This window comes from Amblyomma mixtum, chromosome 3 (assembly GCF_055824585.1).
Source record: "Amblyomma mixtum isolate Tamu chromosome 3, ASM5582458v1, whole genome shotgun sequence".
In the NCBI taxonomy this organism is placed as follows: Eukaryota; Metazoa; Arthropoda; class Arachnida; order Ixodida; family Ixodidae; genus Amblyomma; species Amblyomma mixtum.
In genome coordinates this window covers 363,072,119-363,094,628 of record NC_143014.1, presented here as the reverse complement: position 1 = coordinate 363,094,628, position 22,510 = coordinate 363,072,119, and the positions used below count along the sequence as shown (strand labels likewise).

Sequence of the window (22,510 nt, the reverse complement as noted above, 5' to 3'; positions counted from 1 at the left end):
AGCACAGCGCTAGGACGCTACATGTGTTGCGCACTTGTAGGCTGGGTTCCCATTTCTTGAATCCTTAACGGTGTTGTCATTCTGCTGCTGCTACCAGTTCTCGGCCTGAGCCTGATTCAACGGGCCCTTTCAGAGGTCCTCGGATGACCCAGGTTCAGACCATTCGGCCACATTCAGTGCCCTGGCCTGGCTGCACAGCTCGCATCACATGTACATGTGCATGTCATTCTGTTGTGTGAACGTTGCCTGTAGGTTTTCATCTTTTGCGTGTGCCATGCCTGTTGACGTTTCATTTTTTTCGTTCCTTTGTCTCTTTGTGCCTGTCTGTCTGTGGCTTTGTTTCTTTTCAGGCTTGTGGCAAAGGTTGCTGTGAAGCTGTATGGAGGTGTTGCAGCCCACAGTGCGGTCGTGTGCATATCCTTTTCCGAGATTGTTGAATGTGTATGTGCCACTCCATGTGTTCTCTGGACAGTGTCGAGTATCACCTTGGCCAGCACCATTGTTTATGTGCCCTGATTATGGGTTTGTGTGCGTCACGTTTCCACCTTCCTATCGTTTCAATGGCCGGGGAACCAGACCATGCAGTGGCACTCTCGGCAGAACCTGCCTGCTAGAGAGTGCGGTCCCCAGGTGGCGGATAGGGGGCCTGCTGTAGTGCAGTGCAGTGATAAGCACAGCCTACAGTAGTGGTGCTTGCACCTCGCGGACCAACAGGCAGATGCAGTTTCACTGAGGAGCACCGCGGGCAACCGTCTTGTGGATTCCTTTCTTCTTACAAACTGAATAAACATGCAGTTTGAAACAACTATTGCTCATGTTGCAGATTGTTCATTCCTTATGCATGCAGTCTCATGCCGTGGCGCGCTTTACTGACATCCATGTAGTGTCATATGTCCATATAAGCTCTGGAACACTTTGCATAGCAAAGGTTACTTACAATGGATATGTACAGGACAAACCAAATTCAAGAGAACCTCACCAATGCAGGGCAACAAGCTGAACACTCCTGTGAGTGTATACTTAACAGAACATGTGTTCCAAGGTGCTGTGTTGTGGACTGGGCATTTTGGGCTTGAGCAGCACATTAACCTTTCAGTCATTTCGTTCTGACAGAACTGCTCGAGGCAATACTTGACAGTTGCATTCTTGGTGTACATAAAAGCATTGCAATGACTTTGCACCATACACATTTTCAAATGATGCCATGCTGCATGTGCTGCTGAACAGTAACACTACTTTGCTTTAGTTGCAGCACATTTCCAACAATGCTGATTACGTGCAGTTATTTGAGTACAAAGGGATTTTGACACTCTATAGCATGAAGCTTCGTAGGCTGTTAATTTGTGCAACTGTAGGATCATGCCCTCCAAGCTGGGTGCTTTTGAAACCTACACTACACCCCTTCCCCATTTGTTGACAGTGCATCTTACAATAACGGAAAGTTGGGCTGGTTGGATTGAACTATACACCATAGTGCTAAACAACTAAGACAATGGAGAAGAGGCTTCTCTGGTGTTTGCGTTGTTTAGTGCTATGATGTATAGATTACAGTGCATATTGAAAACAAATTGGCTTTGGTCTTAGTTGTCTCCACGCATGTGTGAAGGTCACACTGATGAATGTTAACACAGTGGGAAGAACTGGCGCGTACAATATAAGTAGTTTTAAATTTGAGAGCAGCTTTAGCGTTTGTCGACTGAAAGAGGTTGCTTGAGCGCTGTAGTGAGCCTTGGGCCTTCCGTCCCATCATGTTGACATTGTGCAGACCGGTTCTGTTGCAACTGGGAATGAGTCGGTTGATTCTCATCCCCCTGTGCGTCTCTTTGAGGTACGATTTCTACATGGTGTATGCACATGGTGCTTCCCTGCCCATTTGGTGCAATTATTTTTCTATAAACAGAGTAAATGCTCATTAGCATCAATACAAGTGGGGGCATATTTGCCTGAAAGAAAAGGCTACACAGTGGTAGAGCTTTTGTTTGTAGCATTAAGGCAGCACTTGGGTTGATGATTGTGAGAAATTTATCTGTTATTGCAAACCTACTCCACCGTGGGGGGATTCCCCTGAAACACTGCACGAATAATGGTTAGTATCATAATATTTCAAGTTGTTGACAATTGTACATAGGCTCAAGTCTTCTGGTTAGACTTATTACTGACTTCCTCAGTGTGAAAAGTTAAACCTAGGCATGCCTACAGTTTTCAGCACATGCCTGCGTACGCTGCTTTATTGCAGCATCTACATAGTGGTCTTGTCGGAACAGAGTTGCAATTTGAGTGAGGAGGGGAGAAAAATAGCGGCAGCCCGCATGACAAGTGCGCTCAGCTCCTGTACAGATGGCAAATGACAGAGGACGAGAAACGCTTATACAAATGTAGTGAGTCAATTATTTACTGTAACATAACATATAAAAAAAATCACCTATAGTGTGCACAGTCGAGCAAAATACGTGGAAGTAAATGTAATGAAACGATATGCAGGTAAGCATCAAGGAGCAATAAAAAAATAGGAAAATGCATTACAGAGCAGCACAGGATGTATTAACAATAACTGAAATGAGCAAAAAAGCTTTGGAGAGATGACATACTAATATCAGGAAAGCACTCCTTACGTGGAGTAAAACTATTCAGGAAAATCTGTGACTGGTAACCAACCTTTTCATGGCCGTCGTTACTTGTTGTCATGGGTGAAATTCAGTGTGGTTTGTAGCGGGGCAGATATAGGGCCACTGAGTTTGATGCCCGTGAGCCAGTGATGAAATGGTGTTGATTTGTCTTTTTTTCTCAATTTTGTACCAGTGCAATAGCTTATGCCCATAAATATTGCGTGTCGTAATAATTGCATGGTTAATTGAATGTAAGTAACTTGGAAGACAGTGATACTAACGAGACGTCATGGTGTAAATATCGTAGATTGTGCGTGGGTGTATGAGGATTATTAGGTGTTTGAACCAGTATACAGTGAATATACCTTTATCGGAAGGCCTTATAAGTTGCCAAAATGTAATGCTGACAATAAAAAACAATATTAGTGCATTCTTAGTAACATTAGCAAACAGGACAATCCAGGGCATGCTAATTGTTGTTTTGGAGAACTGAAATGCTGGTATTGATTGCAATATGGCAGACCCCATATGGCTGTCAGTGAAGGCATGTGACAAAACACTGAAGGGACGGTAATAATGCAAGTAATAAAAAGCTGAGGCCCAAAGGAGTGCCTTGGCGGATGTCCGAGATTGCAGGAAAAGGCAAGATACATAAGAATTGGCAAGGGAAATCTGCCGAAGGCTGGCTGTTTAAGCTTGGATCCAGTTTAGAGCTATTGGATGCAAGTTAAAGCACGAGAAAACCAGCCTCACATAAATAGGGGAATCGCATGCTTTTTCAAAGCAAAGAACAAAAGCATCACAGGGGGATGTTGCAGTCAAGGTGCATGTCGTGAAGAACAAGAAAAAGTTGGCTATTGCAGAAATGTCTTCTAAAAGCTTGCCAATTTGAATCAAACAACTTAATGGGCCAAAACAATCTAGCAGGGTCAAGAGTATGAAATGTGTTTGGTGATTTGCAGCACATGCCAATAACACAAATAGGGCCATAGGTGCTGGGTGATGCAGGGTTAAAAACAGAGGGGCCAGGCTATAATAAGGCAGGAAGCTATCTGTACAGCATGCACTAGATATGCCTATACAACCTGCTTCTTTTGCCCTTGTTGCTGTAAATTTCACAGAACTTGATCATAGCGTACTGTGGAGTGCAGCGCTGGCAAGTTGGCATGTCGAAACTGTCCTAAGGGACGACGACAGAGCAAGAATTCGTACCCTGTGCAGTGATGTTGTTACCATCGTCTTTGTTCCTAGCGTAGCTTTACCAGCTCCAGAGGGCTTATTTTGCAGTCTGCAAGTAGTCATGTCTGTAGCAAGCAGTCACAGGCAAATGAAGGTGGTAGCAGACAGACATATGCAAGTGCATCGACGAGATCTTCTCAAAGCTTCGAGAATGTCTTGTTAAACAAACTGCTGCGGCTGACCCAGGAAGCGCCGCTGAACAATCGCTGAACACCAATAAAGCCGATTTCGCGAGCAGCTCTGCAAGAATAGCATTGCGAACACATCCAGTTTCGTACCACTGATCTCCGGATCGAAAAGGACCATGAGCAAAATCAACAACAGACACTGTCATTGCCTATGAGGTGCTTCAAGGCCACTGTATTTTTCTGATTGCAGTGGAAACCAACATCCCACTTAAACTGAATACTGCCAAGCATTTGTCAATATTGACTTAACACTCCTAAGCAAAAAGAGAAAAAAAGCAATGCTAAAGGTTTTCTCAATATTTTTTTCTTCTTTTTCATCAAGACTCGTTATGCTCAACTTGCTCTGTGGACAGTTTTTATTGCATAAGCTGCTGCCACACTTTTGTCTGCGCTACATCAATTGAAATGCTCGTGAAAAACAGACTTATGAGTTGGCACATATTAGAGATTTGTACACTGTCAATCAGTCGTTATTTAAAAGCGGCAATGATTCTTGTTTGTAATCGCGTAATACCATGTTGTTACAACCTAAACCGAAATGGCTAGAGGAAGTGTTCAGTCACCCATTCATTACGCCGACATGTTTATTGCAGGCAAATGTGCGCACAGCCGGCAGGAAATAAAAAGAAATGACGCTCCCGAAGATACATTTGCACTGCACCGATGTTTTCACACAGGTTACACAGTTTCTCTGGCGAGTCGTAACCCGAGCACCCATCATCACAAAACGGAATGGAGCACCAAAGCGCAGAAGGACATCACTGTTGTCGCCGCAAAACAGTCCTACCGCCGTGCAGCCAAGCTCGCGTCGCGTCACGTCGCACACACGGCAATTCTCAAGCACAGTGCCAACACGAATCGCGAACAAAATGGTAACGAATGCGTAGCCAGCAACAACGTCATATGCACGCTTCGGTCGCGATCACTGCAACCATCGCAACGAATGCGACTAGCTGCACAACGCCACGTTCATTTCAGCATTCGGAAAGCACGGCGTGCGTAGTGAGCTCTCGAAGGTGCACATTTCACTGCCTTGACGTAAAAGCACTCGCTTCGATCGCAATCACTTTCACTACGCGGATACTAGTCACTGCTAGGCAGCTCATGCACGCACAGAAGTTCACCGTGAGCAGCTGTTGTTCGCCGCTGTGCGTGATGATCCTCGCAGGAATTAGGAACGCTTGCAGCAACCACAAACAGCTCCATATAAACACTTCGTGACACCGCCAACGCGTAGGTCTTGCGTTGGTTTGAAGAGGCGCTCTGTCAACTACATCAGCGTCGATTTCAACTCGGGAAACTGTCGCTGCTCGCCGCTGCTGCAAGCGGAGAAGTTCGCAGTCGCTCTGAACACTCGTAATATCAACATGTCGCCAATATAGTATGCCTCGCGGCATAGGTGCCACCACTACAGCCACGACCTATGCCTCGCTCCCCAGTTCAGTCGACGGACGGCCATCTTGCCCGGCAGGAGCGGATGCCTACGTCACGTAAAAAGCAGCCAATCGCTGCAATTCGGTCGCCGGGCGGTTCGCTCGTCCGCCCCAAAGTTGAAGTTCAGCAACTTTCCTTTCGCCTGCCGAACGGGGCGAATGCCTATTGTCTGGTCGTTCGGTCCGCCAGTCCGCCTGCCTGGCGGATCCGCTCAAAAGCGATCGTACAACGGCCTTAAGACACGCAGGTAGCAGGCAGAACGAACACCGCACTAGGCTATCACGGACGCTGTTATCGCGGCACATCCGAGAGTGAAGGAGATGTCTCGCTCGCCCTCTTTCTCTTCTGAACAAGAGAGCGGCAGCGCGTGCTGGCGAAGGCAGCGCCGCGATAGCGGAACGCAGCCGCTCCTGGAACATTCATAGCGGCCTGAGGTTTTTTTACCAAGACTGTACATTCTTCTGCACTGCTTTCATCTATAAATACAGGCAATCTTCTCTCTGGGTTGGGGGCAGGGGGGCTCACTGATTTTGTGAAGGCAAACTACCATCAGGATCGTGATATTGTCACGTAGTCGTGACTGCAGTCCGGGGAGCAGAGAAACAGCGAGGATGTCTTCCAAACATAACTCTTTATTCGCGCTAACTTGCGCCCACAAAGAACTGAATGACTCGGCAGCAGCGTAGCAACTGGCGTACTCGGTCGTCGTCGAACAGAACGCCCGCCGCTTTCGGTCGTGCTCTTTTTAAAGCTGATAGTGAACTTTCGAGATAAAGCATGGGAAGTTACTAGAAGAATCTGGAGCAACGTAAAATCGACTCCACCTGGATAAATCTAGGCGTATCTTGCATCACAAACAAAGCAATAAAGCGGCGTACCTACACCTCTGAAGAATGATCAAACACTACAAAGATTCGCGACATTACTCCCCTCTCAAAGAAGTATGGACCCGATGCTTGTGGGGTTTCTAGCGCGGTTTCGACCCTGCACTCAGGGCCAACGCCACTCCGCTAGCTCGACCACACCTCGGGCCGGGTAGTACACCACCACCGAGGAATAGCCCGCAGGCAAAACCATTTATTGGGACCTCCCACTTCTGACGGCCTCCCTCGGTCGCGCGCAAGCAGCAACGGCAGGCAACAGGCACAGGAGAACAGTTCAGGTTAGTTCGGGTCACCTGCGCCGCCGCTGGTGTCGCGTCCACTGTCTCCCACGTCTCGCTCTCAACTTTCCTGCTCTGTGTCCCGGGCTCGCGGCCTGCGCTGTCGCCGCAAGCGAGAGGGACGGGAAAAGAGGGCTGCCCACGTGATGACGCATAGTCGCGGGAGCCTCCCCTCCGCTTTCTCCGCTGCTGCGCCGAGTGGGGGCGTGGGGCAGGCAGGGGAAGGGCCGCGGTACGCAACGAGAGAGAGAAGGGTACATCCGGCGGGCGAGAGGCAACATGGATCCCTACATGCTTTAAAACATAAGGCGACTACAAACAATTAAAAACAGATTGTGGAAAAATATACACTGAATGTGGAAACACAGCGCCCTTAGCGCGTATAATATGGCTTTAGACGGACGACATGGACAACCTCTGGTCGGACGCGGCGTCGCTAGAATGCAGTCATTTGGTCAGGGACGACTACATAGTCCAGTTCACCTAGCCGACGAAGAACCTTGTACGGGGTGAAAAAGCGGCGCAAAAGCTTTTCACTAAATTCGCGGCGCCGAATGGGTTGCAAAACCCAGAGTCTGTCTCCTGTCTTGTATTCCGCGCTGCGCCTTCGTAGGTTGTAGCCTCTCGCGTCGGTCCGCTGCTGGTCTTTGTTCCGTAATCGAGCAGGTCTTCAGGCTTTTGTGCGTTGAAGGCAGGCGGCGACGTCGACGTCATCTTCTTCGGTAACGTTGGGCAGCATGGCATCTAGTGTGGTCGTGGCCTCTCTGCCATGGACGAGCCTAAAAGGAGTCATCTGGATGGTCTCCTGTACTGCGGTTTGTAGGCGAAGGCGATGTAAGGTAGGTGGACGTCCCAGGTCTTGTGTTTGGCATCGGTATACATGGCGAGCATATCGGCGGTGGTTTTGTTCGGGCGCTCGGTCACTCCGTTGTTCTGCGGATATATGCAGTTGTCCGGGGGCTGGTTTGGCTGTAACACAGGATGTCTTGCGTCAGTTCCGCGGTGAATGTTGTTCCTCTGTCCGTGATGAGCACATGGGGGCCGCCGTGTCGGAGAAAAATGCACTCCACGAATAATTTGGCGACTTCTGCTGCTGTTCCATTCGGTAGCGCGCTTGCTTCGGCGTAGCGGGTCAAGTGGTCGCTCGCTATAATGATCCACTTATTCTCAGATGCTGAATTCAGGAAAGGGCCAAGCAAGTCTATGCCGATCTGCTGAAAGGGCCTTGAGGGGATTTCAATGGGATTCAGAAACACTGCTGGTCGGGCTGGAGGGGTCTTTCGTCGCTGACATTTTCTGCAGGTTTTCACATAATGTGCGACATCGGCAGGCAGCTGGGGCAAGTAATACTTCTCTTGAGTGCGGCGGAGGGAGCGAGAAAACTCGACATGTCCAGCTGTCGCCTTGTCGTGTGGAGCCTGAAGAACGTCTCTGCGCAGACGTGCAGGCAGAGCAAGGAGGTAGGCTGTTTTCTTTGCTGCAAAGTTCTTCTTCACGAGGACATCATTCTGTACACAGAATAAAAAACAATGCTCGCTTGAATGAGTCAGGGGGTGATAAAACCTTGCCTTCCAAGTACTGGATGAGGCGTTTCAAGTCAGGGTCCTAGAGTTGCTACTGTGCAAAAGAGCTGGAGCCGATGGATCCCAGATAGGCGTCCTCATCGTCGTCCGGCGGCGGTGCATCTATAGGGGCTCGTGAGAGGCAGTAGGCTTCAGAGTGCTTGCGTCCAGACTTGAAAACGACGGTAACGTCGATCTCCTCGAGGCGCAGTCTCCACCGAGCGAGTCGGCCGGAGGCTTCCTTCAAACCGGCAAGCCAGCACTGCGCGTGGGGATCACTGACCACCTCGAACGGTCGTCTGTACAGGTAGGGGCGGAATTTCGACGTAGACCAGATGATCGCAAGGCACTCCTTCTCAGTTGTCGAATAGTTAGCCTCGGCCTTAGGGAGGGAACGGCTAGCGTATGCGATTACCTTCTCCACTCCGTCAGTTTCTTGAACGCGGACAGCGCATAAACCCACGCTGCTTGCGTCGGTATTAATTTCAATCTCGGCTTTTTCATCGAAGTGCCCGAGGATCGGTGGGGACTGTAAACGACGCCGAAGTTTCTTGAAGGCTTCTCCTTGCTGCGCTTCCCATTTAAATGACACGTCTACCTTTGTGCTGTGGGTCAGAGGCTCGGCGACGGGTGAAAAGTTTTTACAATTCTTCGCTAATACGCCCCGTCCTAGGAATCTGCGGACAGCTTTCTTATCGGCCAGCGGTAGAAATAGTTCCAAAGCAGCTGTTTTCTCCGGGTCTGGGTGTACTCCCTCCTTGCTAACGATGTGGCCTATAAACAACAGCTCTTCATAGGCAAAGTGGCACTTCTCTGATTCCAAGGTTAGACCGGAAGCCTTGATTGCGTCTAATACTGTTCGAAGCTTTTTTAGGTGCTCATCAATATTCGAGGCGAAGACAACAACGTCATCTAAATATACCAGACAAATGTTCCACTTCAGGCCTGCCAGCATTGTATCCATTACTCGTTGAAACATCGATGGTGCGGAACAGAGTCCAAATTACATTACCTTGAGTTCGAAGAGGCCATCCGGAGTGATGAATGCGGTCTTCTGGCGGTCTCTTTCGTCGACATCAATTTGCCAGTAGCCGCTCTTGAAGTCCATCGATGAGAAATACTTGGCTTTGCAGAGCCGATCCAGTGTGTCATCGATGCGGGGAACGGGGGTAGACGTCTTTCTTTGTTATGTTGTTCAAGCGGCGGTAATCGACGCCGAATTGAAGTTCGCCTTCTTTCCCACTAGAACAACCGGTGCCGCCCAAGGGCTGTGTGAAGGCTGGATAACGCCGTCACGAAGCAATTCTTCCACTTGGTCCCGGATGGCTTGTCGTTTTCGCGGCGACACATGGTAGTGGCTTTAGCGGAGAGGTTGGACTTGCTGGTCGGTTATAATGCGACGCTTCGCAATCGGCGTTTGTTGAACCTTCGGCGATGACGAGAAACACTCGCTGTAGCTTCGAAGCATATTATGGATCTGTTTTGTCTGTTCCGTGGCAGGGATGGGTTTATGTCGAAAGTGGGCGTGTTATCTTGGTCAGCCGAATCGTCTGCGTATGAGTCTTAGAGGGCGAAGGAATCTCGTACGTCGAATATTTCGACGAAGAAAGCAACCGTCGTTCCTTTGTTAACGTGCCGGTATTCCTCGCTGAAGTTAGTCAGCAGTACTTCAGCTGGTCCTCTGCGGAAATGTGCGATGCCTCTTGCGATGCCAATTCCTAGGTAGAGAAGGAATTTCATGTTCCCCTTGATGACGGCTTCAGTTTTATTCGCTTCCGTGGCGCCTACGGTGACGATGACGCTTGAGCGGGATGGGACACGCACTTGTTCCTTTGGCACACTGAATGTAACGAGATATTCCGGAGTTCTCATCGAAGGGATGTCCTCCTCCGTGGAAAGCGTAATCAGCTTGGATCACAGGTTGGTGATCGCTTGATGCTCATTAAAGAAATTCATGCCCATGATAAATTCGCGGGAACACTGCCGCAGCTCAACGAAGGTCGCAGGATAGGTATTATCTCCGTTCACAGTCACTCGCGCTGTGCATCGTGCTGATAGCGTAATGAGGTGGCCCCTGCGGTTCAAATTTGTGGTCCGTCTCAAGCGGTTCTTACTTTCCTCAGCTGTGCAGCGAAAGTTTCATTCGGCACCGAATAATCGGCTCCTGTGTCGACTAGAGCGGTATCTTGCCGGCCGTCGATAACCACTTCTAAGTCAGATGTCCTGGTTCTGGAGATGCACGTCGTCCTCGGCGTCGAGTCACGGCTTCGGCGGTCATGTCAGTCGTGGGTGGGGCATGTGGTCGAAGATTTTCTGGATGGCGGCGTCATTTTGGAGACGTTTCGCGTCGTGGTAGAGGTTGTCATTGTGCGGCGTCGGCGTAGTGCGTGCGACGTCTTCATACAGCGTGGTCGCTGGAGGATCTTCGTCGTTTCCGCGGCAAGCAACCTGACCTCCACAGGTTGCTTTGTTTAGTTTCCCCTACAGAGGCTAGGGACCTTCCTCGGATAGCCGTGGCGTTGCTGCGGCGCGGTGTTTGCAAACGTGTGGTGGACGCCGACGGGTAGCGAGGAAGATGGCTTGACTACATGTACACCGCACATGCACAGGCGCGCGCGCGCACGCACGCACTCACGCACGCACGCACACATACAAAAAATCTAACCCCTATTGGGATTCGAACCAGTCGCGGCGCGACAAGGAAGCTTTGATTTTCTGACGCCTTACGTGATGATGACAATGTCATCAGACTTTATCGACTCGGCCGTCTCTGAAGCTTGTTTTTTTGTCTTATGGAACATTGGGGATCTCCCTGACCCCCTCGTGTCTTACTTGAGCCGGTCGAATTCAGCGATCTCGGTACGCTCCCTCACACCACCATCACTCCCTTGATCCTCCCGCGCATCCAAATTGCGGTAGGCGTACTAGAAGAAGCGGCAACCAGTCTGGAGGTTTAACTTGCGTAGCATATACCTCCTGCGCTAAAATGCACTATAATTTGAACAGTGGCCTCGTTGAACGCGGTGGTCCTGCGTGTTCATTCATCACGCGGCAATTCCGCACGCTAAACAGTCCTATTAATCCGAAAAGGTCACACAAATTTCAGCGTCTTTTATCACAAGCAGAAGTCTCATACAATAAGGCGTTATCTGAAAGTCATTTTTAAGAGTCTGCTGAAGTTTCTTCGAAACGAAAATAAATAGTTTCTCATTGCTAGCGCAGGTAGCAATTGGGTGACCGTGGCACGAACGTCCCTTAGCGCGATGGCACGACCTATAGCGCAAATCCAAAAAGGGATTTTGGACTCGCGCGTTTGGAGTCCAAAAAACGTTTCGAAGTCCAAAAAATTGTCGACGATTACGATACTTTCTAATACGGAATTTGAGCACAGCTCATCAGCTGTTTCAGCTTTGCGATCGACTGGGGCAAAGAATTCGAGCAAGACATGTACGCACAATCAAAGACAACTGGTTATTTTTCACAAACATTCCTTCGTGAAGAAACATTTCACTAACAGTTCTTGCTTGTCATGAAGGAAGCTTTGTGGTCGGAGAAATAGATGTTTATATGCTCTACTTGCTGCATCAGTGCCTTGTTCTCAAAGACGAGGTCTGTGCAAGTCTTTCGCGAGATTGTCACAGCGGTGGAAGGCGTTACGAGAGAGCGGAACGAGATTTTATCCAAAATAAGTGGTATGAAATTCCTGTTTGTCTTTATATGTACATTAAAGTCCCCACGCACCCTGCCACCCTGGCAGTTGGCAGTTAATGGTTAATCGCGATGGTTTGCTCACCGTTGTCAGCGCTAACGCCTGCAGCCCACATCTCTCTCACCACCCTCCGTACCTATAAGCGTGATTCAGGCGCCCATTGACCGCGGGAGCCAGTTATGAACACTTCTTTTCCTTAAAATGATCGGAGTGGAAAGCGTTGTCAACGCGAACGCCAATGAACACAATGAACGCCGACGTCCTGTGGCTTCAGCGCCACGTTTCTGGCACAACGCTCTCAATGCCAACGCATGCAACACACATCTGTCACTACCTCCACGTAGCTTAAAGCACGTTTAAGGTGTCCACTATTCCAATAGGGCAGTTATGCGCCTTCACTCTGCTTTCCAAGCTCCAGCTCCATGGGTTTCGCAGCTTAAAGCTCGACTAAGGTGTCCGCTGCTGGTTACAACGGACAACGACGACGGCGACGCCGCGGAACAGAGAAACGGCGCCAAAGGGCTGCGCTCTAAAAAGGTTTTTACGGCACATTGAATCTACATTAGCTGAACTCGCTCTAATACCCCGCTGTCAAGAAAGGCTAGGTAAGGCTACACGTTTATGGGAAGAGGAAGTCATGACCGATAAGAACCTTTTTCATCTGCATTCGGAGAGGCCATGCCGGTCTTCGAAGGAAAAGGGGAGAGAGGAAACCGAAAGTATCGGCACAAAATTCTCTCACGGCCTTGTTCAGAAAAGACAGATGAGCACTTAATCACCTAATAACCACAGCGGCCAGGAAGAGTTCGTTTGTGGTTTTGAAAAAACAAAAACCTTGAATCTAGTTGGTGGTCAAAAACGTGGTAGGGTTTTAAAGTAGTTAAACCGAGTAGACATGCCAAAAAGTGTGTTAATTTGCCGTGTCATCTTTCTGGCATCTGAGTGCGCGCAACCCCGTTTCTCGATGAAGGTAGCTAATTGCGCAATTTTGTTGTTAATTAAGAAAATTGCAGCGCTTCGAAACACGGACAACACGAAGTAGACACTAGAGGGCTAAGTCGCCTAATCTCGTTTCTCGCTCTTCATCTCCAGACCCTCTCTCCACTCCCTCTCTCCACTCGTTGCAAGCTGATGCGAAGCTCTCCTCCTGTTGGCTACAGCTGATGCCAGGCTGCTCCGAAATTACCCGCGTTACTCCGAGGCTTCAAACAAGATTCTTGCTTGGGTTTGACACTGTTAGGCCACATTCTCACAGCCGGTTTTTCCCTTGCTCCGTCGCCTCCGTGACGCCGGGAGCCGAAGGAGGGAGCTGCTTTTGGACCGTTTTCCCCCCAAATCGGGCGGCCGGTGCCGCCGGGTCCTGCTCTACGTTTCCGTCGAGCGGCGGCGACGGAGCCCCGCCCCACGGAAAACGTACCAGTCATAGTGCGAGCTCGCCTCACGTAACCCGCGGCTTGCTTGCTGCGACCAAGAGATGGCGCTGGCGAGCGTTGTCGTCGTAAAAGTGCGGATGAGTGGCTGGGCGGAGCAAAATGGGCATCTGACGGAGCTCCAAAATGGTTTTCGTCGAGACCGGCGGCTGGAGGATAATATTTTTGTCCTCACCCAGTGTATTGAGGTTGCAAGAAGGGAAGCTCGTGGGCTTACCTGCTGTTTTATGGACGTCGCGAAGGCGTATGACAGCGTACCACATGAGCCTCTAATGCAACGCCTAGAGTCATTAGAAATGCCCTCCGCCTGGATCGACGTGCTTCGTCGCCTCTATGCACGCTGCACAGTGGTGGCCACAGTGTGCGGCGTCAGCTCGGAGCCAGAGGCCGTACAGAAAGGGTTGAGGCAGGGCTGCCCGTTGTCCCCTCTTCTGTATATGTTGTACGCTGCAGGGGTGGAGCGCAAGCTGTTGGAAGCGCAGTTGGGGTTCACGCTAAGCTACATCAGCGGTGGTGTAGAGGACCGATGGATATTACCGGGCCTAGTCATTGCCGATGATGTAGTATTAATGGCAGAGACCAATGCGGACCTCCAGGCTCTCATCAACATATGCGCTGAGACCATGGCACCACTTGGCCTGAGCTTCAACTCAAAGAAGTCGGCGGTGCTGTGTTTTTCAGCGCCGCTGGACGCCGAGCAGCCGGTCCACCTACCAAACGGGGACGTCCTCGAGATGGCAACGGAATACCGATACCTAGGCATTAGGTTCAGCACGCAGCCAGAATATGCTGCAAAACATGAGGAACACTTGAAACAAGCTTCGCAGCGAGCGGGAAACATATTGAGAAGGCGGTGCCTATGGGGCTGCAATCGATTTGTTATGGTCCGCGAGCTGTGGAAGGCAGTTCATGTGCCCGCATTGTCATTTGCAAACTCAGTTATCTGCGTGACAGCACCCACAAGGGAATGGCTCGAGCGTGGTCAACGAGCGGTGGGACGTCTGGCGCCGGGGTGTCATGGGCGGGTGGCTAACGAGGCAGTGCAGGGAGACCTCGGTTGGTCTACCTTCGAGGCTCGCGAGGCAAGAAGCAAAATAGCCTACGACGGCCGGCTGCGCCTGATGCACGAAAATCGATGGGCGCGCAAAGTCTTTGACTATGTAAGTCAATACTGCCTGCGGACTACATGGGTGAAGCGGCTCCAACACCTCAGTCGCAAGTTCGGCTTCTTCAGAAATGAAGTACAAGCCGACAACGCGAGGAAATGGGCCAAGACAGTTAATACCCAAGTGAATGCGCAGGAGCGAGAGGCGTGGAGGGCTGCCATGGAGGGGAAGTCGACACTGGAAGTGTACCGGGCAGCCAAGCAGGACATCTGCGTTGAGAGCTTCTACAACAGTGTAGGCAGCCGCCTGTTGTTTGAGGCACGCGCGGGTGCCATGCCAACGCTTGTGTACCGCAAGCGCTTCGACACTACAGTCGAATGCACCCAGTGCAGAGCCTGCGGAGAGCACGACGAAACAACGGAGCACATCGTCCTACTCTGCGAGAAGCTGCCAACGCCACCGCACGAGGGCGCTACGTTTCCGCAGGCGCTGGGTTTCCGTTCTTCGAACGAGGGCTGCACAACGGATGCGGCAGTTGCAGCGACGAAGCGCCGATTGACAGAGTGGTGGACGCTGGTGCGACATTAGACCAGTACTGTTTCGTCGGTATTTGCGTGTGTGTTTGCCGCTTCGCGTTTGATAGTGGTGTTTTTATGTGTGTGTCTATCCAGCCAGGGCACCTTTGGTAGGCGCCCGCCCGTTACAAAGGGAAGGCTACATCATCATCATCATCATCGTCGGCGGCGGCGGCGATGCGCGGGTGCGCGGGCAGGAAGAAAAAACAAAAAGCCTGCTCTTTTTGAAGCGAAAGCTTTACTTCTTGCACTTTCAGCCTTTGCCGTGGCACGGCGGTGCCACCACCACACGCGCCCAACGCCTGCGCTCTCCGCTAGGAGCGCAACAGGTGCTTTGTGACGTCACGCCGAAGAGAAGTGCGACCGACTCGCGCCGTCGCAAGCCGCGGCGGTGCCACCACGGCGTGGCCTCCACGATCGAAGCGCGCTTTTGAGCAACGGCGCGCGCCGCCGCCGGAGCAGATCGCGGCGGCCACGACCACGGGTGCCTAACTCCTGCGCTCTCCGCTAGGAACGCGATTGTGGCGTTATGCTGAAGAGATTTAGGCTCGACTCACGTCGCTAGAAAGCAGTAGCTGTGCCAACCACCAGCGCCTTAACATTGCTTCGCGGCGATGCCGCCTACCACTAGGGAGGCTCGTCGTAATGCGCGTAAAAGAGAGCGGCGAGCTACAGAGACAGAGGAAGAGCGTGAAACAAGACTCGCTAAGCGACGTGCCCAGTATGCGGCTCGGCGAGAACGTGCGAGCTACATAGATTAGCCAAGTGATCACCACAGCAGCACCAAGGTATACACCTTCACACAAGCACCACAACAGCACGACTATCATGTGAGCGAGGGCGTAGCCATGGGTATTGCTTTCGCGATTTCCCGGCTTAACCAAGTTGAGCCACAGCCATTTTTATTTGTACTCTCCGTCGGGAGATGCACGCGCCTTGCGCCCCGAAAAGCGCCGCTGTCGAGGAACAGAGAGCGGATGACAATTTTATTTCATATGGCAATATACGAGGTGTTCGAGCCAAAACGGGTCTCCGAATGAGCATTGTGTTTGCACTAGGCGTGGGATATACGATAAATGATTTGTTTTTTTTTTTTCGGGAGGGTAACGAAGTGGGGACGAAAAGACTGTTGCCAGGTTTAAAGCGAAGTGAAGGGGTTGGCTGATGCAAAGGGGAACCATCCAGGGGAAGAAAGGGGCGAGAGAGGTAACTGCGGAGATAATGATCAGAGCAGAAAAAAAAATTCCGTTCCCCCGTTGCTAGCTCATGAGGCCTCATTGTTTTTATTAGCCGTTTAAATTGTTTTGCTAGCTTAATTCTTGAATGGTTGTATAAAGACTAATCTCTGAAGCCATTGATAACAGAGCTCATTGTCATCCTACATGTGTTCAATTTCGTGCATATTAACCTGAATACTGTGACTGCAGCACTCATTTCTGCAGCGGCTTTAAAAGTAGCTTGCTATACTCATATATATTTGTTTTCGTGCTGTACGCGTGATGTTTCGCTGCAAAAACAGGGGAGTTGCGTAGAGTTAATAAACTAACTTCAAACTTTTTCCACCGCTAGCGAGATCGCATCCTTTTTTTTCTCCGGTAAGAGCCAAGCGAACCAAAACGCAAGCAGACGACTTTCACCGCTACTTCGGCATGTCCCTCGGACACCGCCGAGCATCGTTTTTTTTTCGCGCACAATAAAAAAAAGGCACTGACGTAGAGTCACGTGGGAGCAGCGAGCGCCCACCCAAACTGGTTTACCGGTGTCCGGCGCCTCTTTCGATTAGAACACAAATCCGTTCCGTTCCGGCCGCGGTTGCCGACTCCGTCGCCGCCGCGCCGGAGAGGAGACCGGCTGTGAGAATCAGGCCTTAAGTAGTGCTTTCGTACCAAAAGTTCACTACAGGTTCACCGTACTCTATCAAGATATAAGAAATTCCCAAAAAGGTCACAAAAATTTATGTAGCTAATTTACGTTTTGCTACGCCCAATGCAGGACTTGCAGCAGTGTCACAGCACAACGTTGCAATGAAGTTTTTGCTAAATATGTCCATACATACAAAAAATGCTACCAACCTACCCAAGCCTACATTTTCCATCATACGCTTTTTATCAGAATAAAGACGGCGATGACGTCAGGAGAGGCCGAAGTCTTAATTTTACACTGTCCTGATTAGAAGCCACAATTTTCAGTATTTTTGGAGACACAGAGCTATAGGTCTTCGGGATGTATAACGCGAATTACCGAGGCGATGTCGAGCAGGTGACCTAAATAAAATATCCACCTACGCTGTTGAGATGCGTGTTGGAGGTGTGCCGGAGATGGGGAGGGGGTGGCTGGTAAGTTGGTTTTGTGGTGACGGAAAAGTGTTGCTAAGCTAGACGTCTACGGCGCCAGTAGCTAATTCCCCCCCTACCGTGTCGTCTGAAGTCGGGAGGGGTTGACAATGATGACAGCGCGTCGCGCGCTTCGGACGCTGTCCAAGCCCGCGGGGATTGGGGAGAAAGACCGCGAACAGCCTTGTCAGGGCCACAAGGGGCCGACGACCGCTCTCAAGGGGGTGGGGGATCAATAAGGTCGGCGACGTCTGAAATAGCTAAGCAGTGGACTTACTGGCGCCTCTAGAGTCGGGCTCTGGCGAGCACTCGGCTCCGTCCACTTGTATGTAGAGTGTCACTGCAGCAGTATTGGTTAGAATTGGGCGAGAGCAAGTTTAATAAAGTTCCGCCCAATTATCGAGGGGATAAAAACCGCTGCAAACAAAGAGCGGGACGAGCGCGCCGAGTCCCAGTCTCGGCCGCTTTTCAACGGCCCTTCTTTCAACAGCCTTTTTTTAAACCGCCTTTTCTCTAAGTGTTTGTATTTTGCTCCAGTCTTCAATAAATCAGTTTTTTCGGTCAAGAAGTTTGGAGTTGCTGCCCCAACCGGCAACGTGTCTCCGGACGAGTGGACGAAGACGTGAAGTGCTTTTGATCAGACCAACCGATCATACCGACGTTTTTTTAACTAGTGCCTTCTGTGTATACACCTGCCGATACAGGAAAGCTTTGTCTGTCAATGGTGTACGGTGATGCAGAGGGTGCCAGTGTAAGTATTCTGCGTAGGAGAAATTCCCGACTCACACGAGCTTCAGGGAGGTGTCTCGAGCGAAGGTGTCTCAAAAACTGTTCAAGCTGAAGGGTTGAAGCTGAATCCACCAGCTTTTCTCCTTATATATCTCATCAGATCATTTCTAAAGTAGCAGAGTTCATTTACACTAATTTCGAGCTCATTTGATTTCGCGGCTCTTACCTTGAATTCATATTTTTTGCCGCTGACAGTAAGCTGAAGTATGTGCAGTGAAAACATTCTGCGCTGAGCAAATTTTGAATTTTTTATTTATTATATCAGCGTCACGCAGCACAGTAAACATAATAAGGTCGATTAAAACCCTTCTACGTTCATAAGCTTTTTTCTGAACCCGCTTGAACTCCTTCTAACCGGTTCGGAGCTGACCGAACCGGTTCGAACCGGAACGCAATGTCGCTCTGGAGCCGAACCCGGAACTGAACACGAAAGGCGTGAACCCAAACCGGAACCGAACCCGAAAAAATTCCGGTTTGACACCCTACAGTCGCAGCATGCCTGCTGCGGCAGTACTGGGAGTGAGCCTCCACACCATGCTCTATAAATGGCTGATGGAGAAGCAGTACAGTTTTGCTTAGCTCCGCCATGGATCGCAGATACCGCAAACTTTAGCACCCGGCAGTACCTTTCGAAAGCAGAGCGTTCAGAGCGGAAGCTAGGTCGTTCGTGCCAACATGTAGAAGAATTGCCTAGGCTGTTGGAGTTGATTGATTGATCGATTGATTCAATTTTATTTTTCAACATTCATACAAGGCATGCTTGTGAAAACATCTAGATCCCTAGCTAAAAGATAGTTGGGATCCATGCAAGTCAGTTTCAAAGTAGAAAAACTGCAGGCATAACAAAAATTAATTACATACATATAAAAGCTCACGAAATTAGAAAGACATAAATGGGTACATAGAGCAACAATAGTCTGAGCACCAAGCCTCTTTCACAAACACATACAAACACAAAAATGCATGGAAAGAAAATACGCTGGCTTCACTCATTGTTTATAATATTTCTTCAATGACACAGGAAAAGTTTTACGATGTTTTAGTTCACTTGGAAGCTTGCTCCACAGCTTAATACCAACATGGGCCATCCTTCTTTCTCCATAGACATCTTTCGTTTTCGGAAAAAGGAAGTTTCTATGAGTGGCGTTGCGAGTGCATAGTGGTGGGATACAGAATAGCGATGAGTGTAACGGGTAATTGTCTTTAAGGCATGTGTGTATTGCCAAGACAGTCCTGTATTCAAGTAATGATTATAGTGGCAGCATATCCATCTGTTTAAAAAGAGGAGCAGTGTGGGCGTTGTATCTTGAATGTGAAATGAATAGAATTGCCCTTTTTTGCAAGACGCCAAGTGGTTCCAAATAAGATCGGTAGGTGTGGCCCCGTGATTCAATGCAATATGATAACTGGCAATAACGATAAACTGGAGCCTAAAAACATCCGCGGTGATGCCACCGCATTCGGTGACGAAGGCTGGAGTGGACAGGTATAGGAGATGAATAAGTTGGAAGGAGTGCTTCGTTTGGGAATCACCCAGCGGCTGTCGAGACATCAGACCATGCGAATTTCAACAACGCATTTTTCTCCGTGGCCCTGCCGGACTCCATAGTTCTTCCATAAGGAGAAATTGAAGGTCTTATGGATCCAGTGAAATGTTCAAGCAGGTGGATGGACACGCGTTGAAAGAATAAACAGCACCAGCAACAGAATTGGGTGGTAGCAGCGAGTCATGACGTTTTTTTAAACAAATCTATGAGATGTGCGCATGTGCGGAGTTAAATAAGAAACACAAATAAGACCGGAGATATTGAGAGCGCTGTATTTTGTCTGATTATATATTGAGTAGTAATATATATTTTACATTCATTTCAGTCGTGCCCGTTGCCGAGCTGTTTTGCTTTTTAACTTTGGAATTTTATATTATCTGTTGGAGCAGCTGCTGCGCAACCAGTGTGCTGGCTCAGTGCTGGCTCCTGACCATGCTTGATACGCCGGAAGGAGAAGTTGTAAGATACCGGCGCTACTACGACAGGATTGCACGCTACAAAAAGATCAGTATATTTACGCATGGTCAAAGGTGGATGTGCAAGATAATATCGGGAAAATTTCACATTAACACACCGTTGTTTTGATGTTCAAATTGAAACCTTTGTCCCCCGGCTGTTATTAAAATTGCATAAAATGCATTTTTGGTATTGTGGCAGCATAAGTAATGAGCACGGAATACCCGCAGCAAGAGCTCACGGATCGAAGACCGAAAATGTAACTCAATGTTCACTCAGTTCATCCCCCGCCTCGTTGCACCATGCTGAGTGCTGGTAGAACAGCTTCACGAAGTTGCGTGAGGGCGAAACCGACGGAGACGTTTCCTACAGTTCAAGAGCCTTCAGCATAATCTGACCGCAAGGCGCTTGTAAATGTAACGCCAAGCCTAGACCATGTAAACCTTCGCCATCACTCACCTACAAAGACAAGAAGCTAAACGCGCAGAACAAAGCCTCGGCAGATGCCTCTGTGACCGGCTCCTGCACGCTCCTTGTGTGGACCATTTGTCTTTTGCTGGCTATATACACGAAAGCGAAATGAGGTGCCGTCTGTACGATGCACCTGTCACAGCATATGGTGGTTATCAGAGGAAACCATCTCTCCTAGAAAACCTGAATACGTGAAGCGAAGAGCCACGTGACGATGCAAACAGCACTGCTAGCCGCGCATAGCCAACGAGGTGCGGCGGCGCTGCCGGCGTTCACCGGCCAGAGTACAACGACCACAAGTTTCTTATTGCAACTGATTGTGATTTGGTATAGGTTATGGGAGTTTAATGTCGGAAAGCGACTCACTCAATGAGAGATGCCTCAGTGAAGGTCTCCGGAAATTTCGGCCCCCAGGTAGAAAGGCGCATTCAAAGAAGGAGGTCTCCACTCGCATGACTTCCCCCTTAGCAACAAGGGCACCCCGCAGGGATCGGTCCTGTCACCTTTTCTCTTCAACGTTGCAATGCTGAATCTTCCGCATCAATTAGCGCAGATCCCACAACTCCAGCACAGCCTGTATGCTGACGATGTCACCTTGTGGACCGCCGACGGCAGTGATGCCGAAATCAAGGAGAGACTCCAGCGTGCCATCGATATCGTGGGGAACTATGTAGACCCCAGAGGGCTGCGGTGCTTTCCAGCCAAATCGGAATTTCTCATATTCCGCAAAATCAGATCCCTTGCGCAACCCCCACCGGCCATCGAACTCAGTATTCGCGGAGTCCCCATTCCTCGAGTACCCAAAATTAAAATCTTGGGCCTAATTCTACAAGAACACGGCTTCAATGGCGGCGTAATTCAGAAGCTTCAGGGAACCTCGCAGCAAATTATGCGGCTCATTCGCCGCATTAGTAACCGCCACTCGGGCTTGAGGGAAAGCAATATTCTCCGTTTAGTACAAGCCTTTGTGATCAGCCGCATAGATAAATATGCCCTTACCTACATCTCAAGTCAGCTGAAAAAGAGAAAGTGGAGGCCATAATCAGAAAATGCGTTAAACAGGCAGTTGGGCTACCCATGCACACAGCGACTGAGAAAGTGTTAGGTCCCTTCCTTCAAAACACCCTAAGTGAGATTATTGAAGCGGTCACCGCCTCACAGTACGAACGACTATCGGCCACACCAACCGGCAGACACATTCTGTCCACACTAGGCATAACATACAAACGACGAGACGGACCAACGACTAACCTTCCCAAACATATACGCTAGCTTCTGGTCATTCCTCCACTACCTCGGAACATGTACCCAGATTTCCACGCTGAACATCGCGCAGAGAGAACCAAATCATTAGGCAAAGGCTTTCTTAATGATACCTCTATGGTATATGTAACTGCAGCAGATTCTTCGGCTGTAACTGTGGTCACCACGGAACGTGGTACACTCATAACTGGGGGCACTATACGCACTCAGCACACAGATGCAGGAGAAGAAACAGCCATGCTCTAGCCATTGCGGGATCCTAGGCAGAAACCATTGTCAGCGACTCAAAGTTGGCGATAAGTAACTACACGTTTGGAAGCATCTCCCTAGAAGCAGCACGGATTCTGCTAAATTATCAGCCCACGCGGCGAATTCGCCTAATCTGGATGCCTGCTCATGCCTCCCTTGCTGGTAATGAGGCGGCTCATAACGTTGCTCGAGAACTGTCGCGCCGAGCTGGGTCGTGCAGCCCATCCCCCTATACTCCGGCAAGGACAAGTTGTTTTCTTACAGAGAAATCCTGCAGCACTACAGGCTTGCAAGACTCAGATTCCCCCTAGCAGATAAAACGCTCTCCAAGCAACAGGCCAAAGCCTGGCGTAAACTTAAAACTGACGCCTATCCAAATCCCCAATTGTGT

The 22,510-nt window shown here is 49.7% G+C and overlaps 1 protein-coding gene across 1 annotated transcript; it reads left to right on the top strand.

Moving 5' to 3' along the window:
• Positions 1-13,626: 13,626 nt before the first annotated feature.
• Positions 13,627-20,120, top strand: LOC149356608 (uncharacterized). The gene is made up of 2 exons (XM_089576387.1): positions 13,627-14,490; positions 20,070-20,120. Exons 1-2 carry the CDS (start codon positions 13,627-13,629, stop codon positions 20,118-20,120), a joined length of 915 nt encoding a protein of 304 aa, XP_089432513.1.
• The last annotated feature ends 2,390 nt before the right edge of the window (positions 20,121-22,510 follow it).